The sequence below is a fragment of the Hippichthys cyanospilos genome, chromosome 22 (genome assembly GCF_059441005.1).
Source record: "Hippichthys cyanospilos isolate Australia breed blue-spotted pipefish chromosome 22, RoL_Hcya_1.0, whole genome shotgun sequence".
NCBI classification, from domain to species: domain Eukaryota; kingdom Metazoa; phylum Chordata; class Actinopteri; order Syngnathiformes; family Syngnathidae; genus Hippichthys; species Hippichthys cyanospilos.
The window spans coordinates 7,062,501-7,074,713 of NC_142390.1; the positions used below are offsets into that span (position 1 = coordinate 7,062,501).

Sequence of the window (12,213 nt, forward strand, 5' to 3'; positions counted from 1 at the left end):
TTTTACCCTTTTGTAAAGTTAAAAAAAATACTAGGACGAAGTCATTTAATGACGAGGGAGCTGAAATTTCACCCAGATGGGGACAACGTCAAAGTTCAACAAGGCAAGACGATTTAGTTATCAGACTAGAAGGAGTAGCTAAAATACTGCGAGAATGATGCCGAAGAAAATGAAAATGATATTTTTGAGCATGAATAACGAGATCCAAGGTAGTTTAATTTTATCTGGCGGTCCTTTCTAAAATACATGTTACCGTGCCGTCAATGGAAATACTGTCGTGAAAATGAACGTATAAAATAAATCGATAAGCGAACACTTTCTCCAGGACAATTTACGTCAAACACAAAGCAACACATTAAATAGCGATAATTAAACAAATAATTGATGACACAATGATCTTTTAAGCTTTTGGTAAAGCGCAAAACTAGAAACATTGACCTCTACTTGTACCTTTTTCAGCAGTCCGGCCATCGTATTAGTACAGGATGTCGTTCTACCCCGTTTCCGGCCACTTATTATGACGTCACAATAGCGCTACAACTACCGACATGGTGGGGGGGCGTGACTGTGAGAGAATATGCAATGAATGCGTAACAATTTTAATTGAATGCATTCATTATCAACGTCCAAACTAATTATTTCTTTCAAAATGTAAAAAAAATAATAATAAAAAAGGGGGCTTTTAAAGGGCATGCAATTTCAATTATTCTAGGATCGATGAGTGTTTTAAAATAAATGGGCTTTACTAATATTTGGCCATTTAAAAGGGGAAAAAAGCCTCACGAGACAAGGACATTAAAAAAAAAGCCTCATATATCCACGGCTGTATTTTAGAAAGAAAAATTGCTTACTTAGCAAATTTGTGGACATTTGATGAAAAATGTGAAAATTAAAACTCAAGCTGTGTCAATAAAGTAAACTGGAATTTCAGGAAAGTTACCCTTTAAGGCCGCTGGGTGTTTTGCATGTTATTTTCAAAATAATATGCTTTACCTTAGCCATTTAAAAGAAAAAAAAATCCTCATGAGATGTGATTTCAGTGCATTTTATCTCAAACTTTTGAAAATTCCCTTTACAAAGTACTTTATTTACAAGTGAGATACAGTTATGTAGCTGTGTAGTTGTAATATATATTAAGATTCTTTTCTTTTATCTGAAATGTTTACAATGCATTGTTTGTATGTTGAATAAGACAAATAAGAAGCCCAAAGTCTCAAAATGGAATCTTTATAGGTCTAAAAACACAGAAACAATACAGCAGATTGACCAGTTTTGTGATTCTCCAATTTAAAGGGACAGCGTCACATTTCATCAAAGGCAATGGAGCACTGGTTACACTTAAGGCAGTAAGTTTCAGACGATACCTGAGCATTCCCTCCAATAATGCCCTTCTAAAAGCAGACACACGTTCAAATGACAAGATAAAAACTCCAACCACAGCAACTAGATTACGTTTGTTAGAAAAGGCACGTACAACTACAGTTCATTTTCAGAGGGAAAAAAAATAAAGGTAAAAAAATATATTACAAATCTCAAGTATTTACAAAGACTGCTTCTTTCTAAAAAAGTTTCTAAAATGATTCCTCTGTTCTCAGCTATAATAAATTCCTAACTATCCTCTGACATTAGGCATCTAAAAGGCATGGCTTCAGAAAACTTGAAACTCTCTAAAAATCTTTCTATGCAAGTTGGACTTCAGGATGAGATGAGATCCTTAGAAAAACATCCTGCGTGGAAGGAGGGGGAGACATTGATTTTTTTTTTTTCATTCTCATTGGCTCGTTTTCATGTCACACACCTGCAAATGTTGGGATCCAGGAGAACTGCTGTGTCACTTGGCAGCTTGGACAGATGCACGACTTTGGTCTTCTGTTGCGGTCTGTCACTCTCGCTCACCCAAACGTCAGGTAATCTTTCAAAAAAAAAAATAAAACATAAAAAAATATCAACCCCTGGGTGTGCAGGGATTTTTTTACTAGCCTGGCTGGGCTTAATATCGCCCGATTTGCAATCTAATATAAAGTGGCATCAGCCCGATCAATACATACTGTATATACGCCCCCTTTATGTACAAAAATTGTAAATGTGCGATAACAATATATTTATAAAATTGAAATAGGAATATTTATTGTCATAATTGAAGTATTAGAACTTTTGCATTATGGGAGTCCAGGCTAAGTTAATCATCCAATCGTCATAGTCATTGAAAGGCTTGAAAAAGTCATAAAGTGGCCGCTAGCACCACCTGGTGGTTTTGGGATGCCAACACAAAAAAAAGTCTTATTTGTTTACACTTTTATAACGAGGACCCGTTTATGGACCCTAAGGATTATAACGTGAGTCAATCTTCCCAAAATAATTACCATAAAAACATTAAAAGTGGTAATATGAATTATTGACCTACAAAAAGTCCCATTACCACCATCACATTTATTTCCACTTAAAATATGTATTTACACAAGCCTTTGACAGCAACCTTAATGTGTTGAAAGAAAACAAAAAGGGGGGAAAAAAGTATCATTTCTTTCAACACTTTTAAAATGGGGAACATTTATGGTCCCAGCAAATGCCTCAAGGATGAAATCAAGGAAAACTTACATGTCTTCTGGCGTCCAGTGTAAAAGTACTTTGACTTTCCCAGATTCTTCTTTCCTCCTCGCTATGACCTGAAAACGCACACACACAGTACGCTGTACATTTTTGGGCAGGAGAACACTGAAAAACACATCTAGTATTAAATGCACCGTGCGCGTGTGTGTACCGTGCTGTGGAACACAACGCTGTGTCCGTTTCCAAGGCTCTCGATGTGCGTAGCCAAGTTGAGGCATATAGCTCGATGGCGGATGGCGTCCATGGTCTGGGCGTCAAAGAAATCATGAGGGCGGGCTAAAAAGGACGGAAAAAAACATGAAAATAATATAAAAAATGTGGGCATCACATGACCAAAGTCAGAAAAGACATCCTATACAGCAAAATCTAGTCCTGGAGGGCCGGTATACAGCACGTCTTAGTCACACCTGATTCAAAGGATTTGTAAGATTTTCAAGCTCCTGCTTAGCTTGCAGATGAGCTCATCATTTGAATCAGGTGAGTTGGGAAGAGAAACCTGGAAAACATGCATGATACCGGCCCTCCAGGACCGGATTTCGACACCTGTGCTATACAGGGATAGGAGAGTACCGACACCAGGTTCCAACATCGACAGTATCGGGTACTCCCGAAGGTTTCTAATACCAGCCACCGATACATTACTCATGCTGCTATTTTCAGCTGTAAAAAGTTGACCTTTTGTCCGTCCGGTGTGCAGGTGACAACCAATCATGGCTCAGCTCGGGGATGTCACATGACCAAACCCAGCAAACGGGCGAGCAATGATTTTTTTTGCTGCTGAAACGTGTATAATGTGCTGTACGTACGGAGCGAGCGCCGGTGCTTGTTCTTGAGCTTCCTCCTCTTGTTGAGGCCGGCTTTGGACGGCGACTCCTCCTTCATTTTGCCTTGGTTGGACATTTTGGACGAACCCTGGGAGCTGAAATGGGTTGGGACGTGGCGGGCCAGCCCGCCCTGAGAGGCAAACGTGGCATTGCAGCCCCCAACCACACACTGCGACCCCGCACATACAAACAAAAACAAGATTATGAAGCGTGTGTGTGTGTGTGTGTGTGTGGAGGAGGGGGGGGGGGGGGGGGGGGGGGGGTGTCTCACCTTGAAAGGTTTATCGCCGCTGTGAGTCAACATGTGTCTCTGCAGCCAGCTCTGACTGGTGGACGGGGTGTTGTAAACTTTACAGCCCTTCCACAAACACACAAATACCTGCGCGGAGGGGGGGGAAAAAAAGAATTCAATCTCCAAAATTAAAGCCCAATTAAGAATTATGACTCAAGATGTTTACAACAACTCAGAATGAAGTAGCTTCCTGTTCCAGTTCATTTGCTCTTAGTTTGAAAAGAAAACAGTGGCCAATTCATGACTTGTTTAACTCCCGTTGCTACTGATCACATTTGAACATATCAGGCTGGGACAAATGTGTTTTCTGTGAGTCTACAGCAGGTGTGTTAAACGGGTTTAATTCGGCCCGCGAGATGATTTTGTGAAATATAAAAACGAGCGGAATCTTTTAACGAAAAGACTTACTCCGCCTCGCTGTCCATCCACGTGCGTAGCTCGGATGTGATCTGCCAGGTCGGGGCTGGAGGAAAAATGCGCCTGGCAGTGATCCCAGCAGCAGGTGTAGCTGGCGGACTTGCCGTTGGGCGCCATAGCGCCATTGCCCACCGCCATGACCGCACCGTTACTGTTGAACATCGCTGGCGTGGAACGACCGCTTGAGGCGATGCTCTCCATGTCCATTAGAGTGCTGCTGATACTAAAAATCGCAGTCAACAAAACAAGGAGAGCACAATTAAGACAATTATTAATTATTTTCATAAATTCGGATTATAATCGGAACCTTTTAGCTGCTGGGAAATGAGAGTCGAGACCTTGAGGTTGATTTTTTTAAATTGAATAGAGATACTGTAGGTATGCAGCCACAACATTGGGGGTGCTTGAAAGGGAAAATAATTCATAAACGAGTTATTAATGACACCTCAAAAATACTCGGTTGAGGAATACAGTCTTAAATGAAGTACGAAGGTTAATAAATGATATTTTTTTAATTGTCTGACATAAAATGCACGAAAATAGCGACGTAAACCTGCACAAAACAAGATGGTCCCTCATTTTATTTGTGCGCCACATTGGAGTTAATTTGTGTCAGAGAGACGAAATAACGGAAAAGTCAAATAAATTTTGGAATTTGTCGCACACTTAGCTAGTTGTGAAATCAGTAATATGTATTTAAAATATTGACTTGGGGTTTTGGACGCTTTAGCTAATTAGCGATTTCGACGATTCCGCCTTACGATCCCAACTCCGATTAAATTCGTACGGCGGGGGTAACCGTTTATAATTCGTTAAATGGATAGTGTGCAAGATTTTCATTAAAATGCAATAAATTAAATGATTGTAAATTTGAAAAAAACTTGCAAATGAATGCGTTCTTAAAGACCAACAGTATGTTTTAAAAATACTCATTGGTCTAGTTATCATTAAATGATATTACATGGGGGTGGCACGTCTCTAGGGGCGGCCATGTTTTGTTATAGCTATGGACAATGATAAATGCAGCACCCCCTGCTGTCCGTAATGAAAAACGGCCTAAATCTTACACACTATCTCTTTACGCTCTCTTGGGAACAAAACAACAGCGCCCCAAGTGGTCGCAGCCAGGTAACGCATTGGAATTTGCATCGAGACATGAGGCAGGTCTTTCAAATTGACGCGAAAGTTTCATTCGGTTTACGTCGAATCCGAAGTTGCGCTAGCATCATTCAAGGGGAACTCGTTAGAACGAATTCGAACGACGGAGAACGAGGGTGGATTTTCCCCGACCTGTCCTCGGAATCCATCCGACTGAGCGGCTCCCCGTCCGACGAAGTCACTTCGACGCTGGCTCGCCTTTTCCCGGCGCGCTCGAGTTTGTCGGCCGCCTTGGCGTGCTCGGCCGGCGGCGAGGGAGAGCCGTCCCCTCCCTCCCTTTGTTCGGATTTCAGCACCCGGGAGCCCTCTTGGGCGGACTCGGTACTGCTCGCCAGACTCCCCTGTGCGGGACTCTTGGCCGGCTCCGAGAGTTCGCCCGGGGACGCCGACTTTTTGACGTCGACAGGCGACGAGTCGTCGTCGTTTTGGGTTCGAGTCCCACGACGGCCGCTGACGTCCGTTCCTCCCCCGAGCTCGTTATTGTTATCCGGTTTCTGTTCGGACTCCGGCGCGGCCTGTCCCTCGATGCTTTTCCCTTTGTCACTATGCGCAAATGTCGACTGAGAATCTTGTTGGGTTCCCTCGGATGTTATGTGAGCCATATTTGGCCTCCGCTGGTGGTTTGTTTAGTGGTTTATTTCCAGTCGAAAAAGTTGCTTTCCTGCTGCCTCTTTTCCTCCACTGCAATTCAAGCATTGAGCACAGCAGGCGTTTGGAGTGACGTCACGGATCCTCGTAGCCAAAGATCGCATAAACGCATAATCCAACGCTCTGTAAATAACATTTCATCCCAATTATGACACCAAACACAAGTTAAAATATATTTTTAGGTAGGGACACTTAAAAAAATTAAGATTTGACGCTGTTGCGACTATAGCTAAACGTAATTCTGCACGCGAATTCCAAATCACCACTTTACTTTGGACGAGTGGTTCAGCACGCCTGTATAGACAATCTTTGGCATTGTGGTTGAACTCCTCCACGTGTTCCGACAAACAGTAAAATAATCAAACTCATCCTGCAAGGTGCATGCAACCTTAACTTTATGTATTAATACGTACTAAAAACATTTTTTTTAAATAGTCTACTCTACATTTAATAAACAGATGATTAATGGATAAAAGTTCTAAAACTCAGACATGCAAGTAAGCTTAACATTTTTTTTCAGCGGATTCCCGAAACTTGTACTGGTTTTGTTCCTCCTGCATGGTTTTCCGAATACCAATATATCAAAAAAAGTATATATATATATATAGATATATATCTATATATATATATATTTTTTTTTTTAAAGAAAAAAACAATATATATATATATATATGTATTTTAAAGAAAAATTATATATATATATATATATATATATATATATATATATATATATATATATATATATATATATATATATATATATATATATATATATATATATATATATATGGAATTGTCACATCGTAAAAAAAACAATAGTCACAGTTGTAATAACAAAACGAGAGGCTCATCAATTTATAAAGACAATCTTTGGCGTTGTGGGTGAACTCCATTTTGAAATAATTCATTCTACATTTAATTTTTTACATACAGTGTATGTATATACTTTTTTTTAAACCCCAAAGCTATGAATTACAATGCGCTGTAAAATCTGTGCTGCACAAGGCAAAAGATTTTTAAATCTAGATAAACTGTTATTAGAATACATTATTTTTCCAATACTAAATGGCACATTCACTAATGTCAAATAGAAAGACAAGAAAAAGACCAAGTTTGTATGAACATCAACATTTATTACACAATATAAAACACATGGGGTATGAACTTTTTTGCATATTAGACCTAATAACATTAATAATAATTTCTACAGTATAATATATTTGCTTTCTCTTTTTAAGGTGTACATAAATTACTCATTTTCTTTATACACTTTTTACACTTTCTTTTCATTTTCTCAAGTCCCACTTATTGCTTTGTACATGTGCTATCCCCGGAATGCTCATTTCTTTTCGGTTTCGGGTTGTATTTTTATGTTACTTCCTTGGACAGAATCCATGTGACCGCAGAATCATACCCAGATTAATAAAAATCATTGTACGTTCCAACAGAATCCAGTCGTGCTGACTTTGGAGTTTTGATAAAGTACGGCATTCCCCAAAAGACTTTTCAAACGCTCCACTATATACAGCTGTACACTTTAACAACTACATTATTGGCTGTACAATGCCACAATCATTTTTTTTAATCTTTGAATATTAATAATAATACATACCGCGTATGAAAATTTCACACCTTTTCTCATCAGATTATTTCAGGTGTTTCTGAAAATCTGACTTCTGTCAATGCATATTTATCTCTCATACAAAGTTTTTATTTGATCAAATCCATTTTAATATCACAGAGACAACCGAAGGGGAGTTAAGATGATTTTATTTTACCATGATTTTATATACCATTATTTAACACATTGTTGCAGCTTTATTTTATATTATTAGAATGCTTTATTTTTGGACACTGCTGAATATTAATTTGTTGAAACGCCCTAAAAGTCATCATTGTCATCGTTAGGCTGTCTCAGTGAGATATTATTATTAATTGGACAAAAAAATACAACCTTTGAGAGTTTTAAATATACATCAAACACACACACACACATATTTTATATATATATATATATATATATATATATATATATATATATATATATATATATATATATATATATATATATATATATATATATATATATGCTTTTAAAAAAGTTTGGAACATAATCAATAAATTAATAAATATTATTGATCCATCAGTTTCCCTTACAATCATAGTCACATGACCATCCATAGCTCATATAAAACTGCTCAGCAGCAAAAAGGTTAAAACATGTTCAGAAGCTTTCTTAATAAAGTAACTAAACTGGTTTGAAAACAGGAAAAAAGTAAGCTAGCTAACAAGAGTTCTTGAATCATTTGCATTCATTTTTCAACTTTGTTTTTATGCGTTAAACATTCCAAACATAACCAATATATATATATTTATATATACTGCTGCACCTTAAAAATAAGAATGTGGAATGCATTTTATACAGTAGTTTGATTGAAAAAGTTGATGGAAAAAAAACGCTGGAATTCCCTTTACGTTCACATATGAACAATAAGCTGATTTTTTTTCAGAAAAAAAATGCGGTGCAAGATGAAATAGAGGCAAAAAGGGGCAGAACGATCGTACAATACTTGACAGTACGTATAGAGTAATCTATGTATTTTTTAGTTATTATTTGTATGGTTTTCCGACTTGCATTGAAATTCAAGTTACACCGCGTCTTAAAGGGATAGTGTGTAAGATTTAGACAGTTTTTCCATTACGGACAGCTGCAGGTGCTGCATTTACCATTGTCCATAGCTATAACAAACATGGCCGCCACCGGAGAAGCGCCACCCCCCAATTTAATAATAACTAGACCTATGATTGTATTTAAAACACCCTATTGGTCATTAAGAAGACATCCATTTGCATTTGGGAATTTACAATTGTTTAATTCATTCCTTTTAAAAAAAAAAAACGCTCAAAATCTTACACACTGTCCCTTTAAGAACCGATCCACTAACTGAAAATGGAACTTTATTGATCATAAGTGAACGTGAAGGGAATTACACCATATTTTTACTGTATATATCTAACATCTGAAGCCTCAGTCCAGAAGAGTGCAGTCCTAGGACCATCTTAGATACTGCGCAGAACCCTCAAACTCTGGACCCAAACTCTGGACCCGAGCTTGAGGATAACACGGAGACCACCCCGCCGGGGTGAGAAGGAGATTTGATATATATATAAATATACATACATATACTATATGAACAATTTCCTTCTAAAACCTCTACAAAAGATGATTGGATGCGCAACATATTTCAAACGGCAACCTTTGATGCACTCGTAAATTCACCCCTAATATACACAAATATAAATTTATATACAATATGTATACATATATACACACACACATATATATGTAGGATTTTTGTACAGGTTGATCTAGAAAATACTTTGGGATCTGGACATGTACGACTAAGGGCCCTCTGATTTTCAGTCTCTATTTGTGCAACCTTGTGAAGAGTTGTGTTGTTCATGCAGGAAGCCGGCAACTTGCTACATTTGGCCTGTCTACCATGTCCGGCTTGACGCTCACGTGTCATTGCTCACCATTGTGAAGATTTGGGCTGCCGGGGGGAGAACAATGCAAATATTGTTATCGTGATCTCAGCACTGCTTTCATTCAATGCCAAAGACGTGCTTTTACGTTTCTTTTTCGTAATCTCTCATACTTATTTGAATTTTTACAAAAATGACTGGAACCAGATTAATTCAGAACTAAGGTAATCATTTACCTTAGTTAAATAAGTACAAAAGTAAAAAAATACTTCAGTACTTTAATAATAGTTGTAAGTACTAAAGTACTCAATTACTTTAGTACATTATGTACTAATTACTCCCTGAAGTAATCAAAGACTTTAGTTAATTACGTACTAAAGCAATTAGGTATTTTGTCAATTCAAGTAAGAAAGTAATCAAGTACTTTTTAGTATTCATTTACTTTAGTTCTTTTGGTGCTTAAGTACTAAAGCATTTTAGTACTTACGATTACTAAAGTAGGGAAGTAAGAAAGAACTTATTACTTTAGTACGTAAGAACCTAAAGTAATTGATTACTTAAGTAATTACTTAAGTCATTAGAAAAGAAATTACCATTACTTAAGTAATCGATCTCCCTCTACTGAAGTAATCAATTACTTTGGGTATTTAGTAATTGATTACTTCAGTAAGAGAAGAGGGAAATTGCTTACTTTAGAGCCCAATTACTTCAGGTCCTTAACTACCAAAGTAATTGGTTACTTTGGGTCATTAATGTCCTAAAGTAATTGATTACTTCAATAAGAGAAGATTGATTACTTTAGGAATCAGTTACTTGTGGTCCTTAAGTACTGAAGTAATAATTACTTCAGCATCGATTTAGAACAGGATTGCCTAAAACTTTAATTTTTTGTTACCCGCCCTTTTTAGACCAAACACTTGAAACAAGTAGATAATAAATTATATATAAAAACCATAATAAAACAAATGTCTTTAGGCTGAAAGAGTTGAAAATAGCAAATAATGAACCACCGTGTTCTATTTACTTACAAGCCAATAAATTGTTATTGTTGAGTTTCTTGCCATTTTCTGGTAGCTCGTTGTAGGACTCCAGGTGCTTTTCCAAGTTCTCCGAGCTGGAATTTTGTGGCAGCACATCTACTTCCCCATCTTTGGGCTCAGGGCTTGGCGTCTCCGGATCAGGACTCTGGAAGCTGGAATCCACCCAAGCACAATTAACGCTCACAGTTTTCATCGAACGTAAAAAAATGCTTGAAATATATATCGCATTTCTCCGAATACAAGTCGAAATGGAGGTCATGGGAGATGATTTGCTGATCATCTTACTTGGGATGTTCTTTACCCGTGACGATTGTCGTGAGATCGGCGCGCGGAACGTCGCCCTTCGTTATTTCTCCCCCCACCTGCCGACATCCATGCCGGCTTTTTCAAGCACACATCCTATTGCTGAAGGACACAATTCGAGCCGTCTTTTCCTTTTCATAATGTTTCAAATTCTGCCGGAAAAATGATCCACGCAGCTTTGTTGTCGACAACGATAAGGCGCTTGACGAAAGTGCATTTTGGCCATGTTCTGTGCAAACGCTCTAAAACGGATAGAAAGTCAAGCACTTTTATCGATTACAAGTCAAATCAGGCACTACCACCAGGGGGCAATGTTTCCCACAGGGTTGCATGACAAAAACATCTGCTTTTCTCACCCAATATATTATTTACCAGTGTGAAATGGCGGTGAGTTTCTAGACTCGTTTTGAAAATTCCGATTCGCAAAAAATCGGAATAATTTCGGTTTGAAATGACCGAAGTTGAGATTTTGATTGCTAATTGATTCAAATTTGCTTGAAAGTAAATAATGTGCTTAGCTCTGAGTAGGCTTCATTTTTTTTATTGGTTTGCATTCAGCAAATAAGTTAGCTATTTGTTTGAATTATTTACTTTATTTATTTTAGTTTATTATTATTATTTGCAAATATCAAGCCTTGAGGTTTTGTTTATATACTGCTTGTTTAAAAAAAAGGGCAATAAATAGACATGATGAATAATCCTGAGCAATAATCGTGATTTCAATATTGACCAAAATAATCGCGACTACTATTATACAAAAAACAAACAAACAAAAAAAAACACCCAGTTACCATCTTTCTGCACAAATATCTGATGTTATGATCTTCTATTCTGGAAAATACGGAACTTATTTCGCAACCGAATTTATGTTATTCAAACACATACATGCCGAAAAAATGTTCTGTTTTGTGTTTTGTGGTTTTAAGCCGACCTCCCTAATTCGAGGGAAAAAAAAAAAACTCGACTTGTACTCAAAGAAATACGGTAATCAAAAAATGATTGATTGGTAAAGAGACATGATTTGCATGGTAATAACCGGGCATGTGCACACCTGTTATCTGTCGTGATATTTGTTGGCGAGCTGCTCATATCTTCTCTGCTTTTGTCATCGTCAAAAGAGTGAAGGCTTACTAACTCCACGTGCTGGGTCTCCATGTGCTGGTCGAAGATCACAGCCGTCTGCATCTCACAAAGCTGAAAAAAAACCAAACAAACACACTTTTAAAGTCGTATTTTCTGTTTGCTGACAAAGTTTGACCGCCGCTCAACGGAAGGTTGCAAAAGTTGAGGGACAATCAATGTAGAATGATTATTTTTGCACACGAAATCTTGCACGTCCAGCTGCGATCACATAGAAATGTCAGAACCGTTGCATTTTGAAATTTTCCATGTTTTAATCATCTGCAGGAAATTTCAGCTCCCTAGTTTTTTTCCC

General features: G+C 37.6%; 3 protein-coding genes across 14 annotated transcripts in view; all 3 read right to left on the reverse strand.

Annotated features, from left to right (window-relative positions):
- Positions 1–502, reverse strand: part of ndufa5 (NADH:ubiquinone oxidoreductase subunit A5) — a 2,854-nt gene extending 2,352 nt beyond the window's left edge. The window contains exon 1 of the mRNA XM_088406660.1: positions 451–502. Within this exon, the coding sequence (XP_088262786.1) occupies positions 451–471 (21 nt within the window). The 5' untranslated portion in view covers positions 472–502. The remainder of the gene's footprint in view (positions 1–450) is intronic.
- A 760-nt stretch (positions 503–1,262) lies between these two features.
- On the reverse strand, positions 1,263–5,999 carry LOC148405696 (zinc finger protein aebp2-like). The gene is made up of 8 exons (XM_088406654.1): positions 5,434–5,999; positions 4,135–4,366; positions 3,706–3,813; positions 3,417–3,603; positions 2,762–2,886; positions 2,599–2,666; positions 1,799–1,912; positions 1,263–1,727 (listed from the first exon to the last, which is right to left on the reverse strand). Exons 1-8 carry the CDS (start codon positions 5,901–5,903, stop codon positions 1,715–1,717), a joined length of 1,317 nt encoding a protein of 438 aa, XP_088262780.1. The 5' UTR covers positions 5,904–5,999; the 3' UTR covers positions 1,263–1,714.
- Positions 6,000–7,990: 1,991 nt separating this feature from the next.
- Positions 7,991–12,213, reverse strand: part of LOC148405697 (pleckstrin homology domain-containing family A member 5-like) — a 66,451-nt gene continuing 62,228 nt past the window's right edge. For 6 of the 12 annotated variants that reach the window (XM_088406477.1, XM_088406470.1, XM_088406472.1 and 3 more), the window contains 3 exons: positions 11,830–11,972; positions 10,464–10,627; positions 7,991–9,503 (listed from right to left, as the gene is read on the reverse strand). In XM_088406477.1, the coding sequence (XP_088262603.1) occupies positions 9,469–9,503; positions 10,464–10,627; positions 11,830–11,972 (342 nt within the window). In that variant the 3' untranslated portion in view covers positions 7,991–9,468. The remainder of the gene's footprint in view (positions 9,504–10,463; positions 10,628–11,829; positions 11,973–12,213) is intronic. The other 6 variants (XM_088406475.1, XM_088406473.1, XM_088406474.1 and 3 more) reach the window with 1 other exon arrangement.

What these genes read in the sequence shown, in the direction of transcription:
- LOC148405696 (XM_088406654.1), bottom strand. Translation starts at nt 5,903, where the DNA reads ATGGCTCACATAACATCCGAGGGAACCCAACAAGATTCTCAGTCGACA. An exon ending in CGGATGGATTCCGAGGACAG is followed by an intron (nt 4,367 to 5,433) that starts GTCGGGGAAAAT and finishes TGCGATTTTTAG; the next exon opens with TATCAGCAGCACTCTAATGG. An exon ending in CACTGGACGCCAGAAGACAT is followed by an intron (nt 1,913 to 2,598) that starts GTAAGTTTTCCT and finishes TTTTTTTGAAAG; the next exon opens with ATTACCTGACGTTTGGGTGA.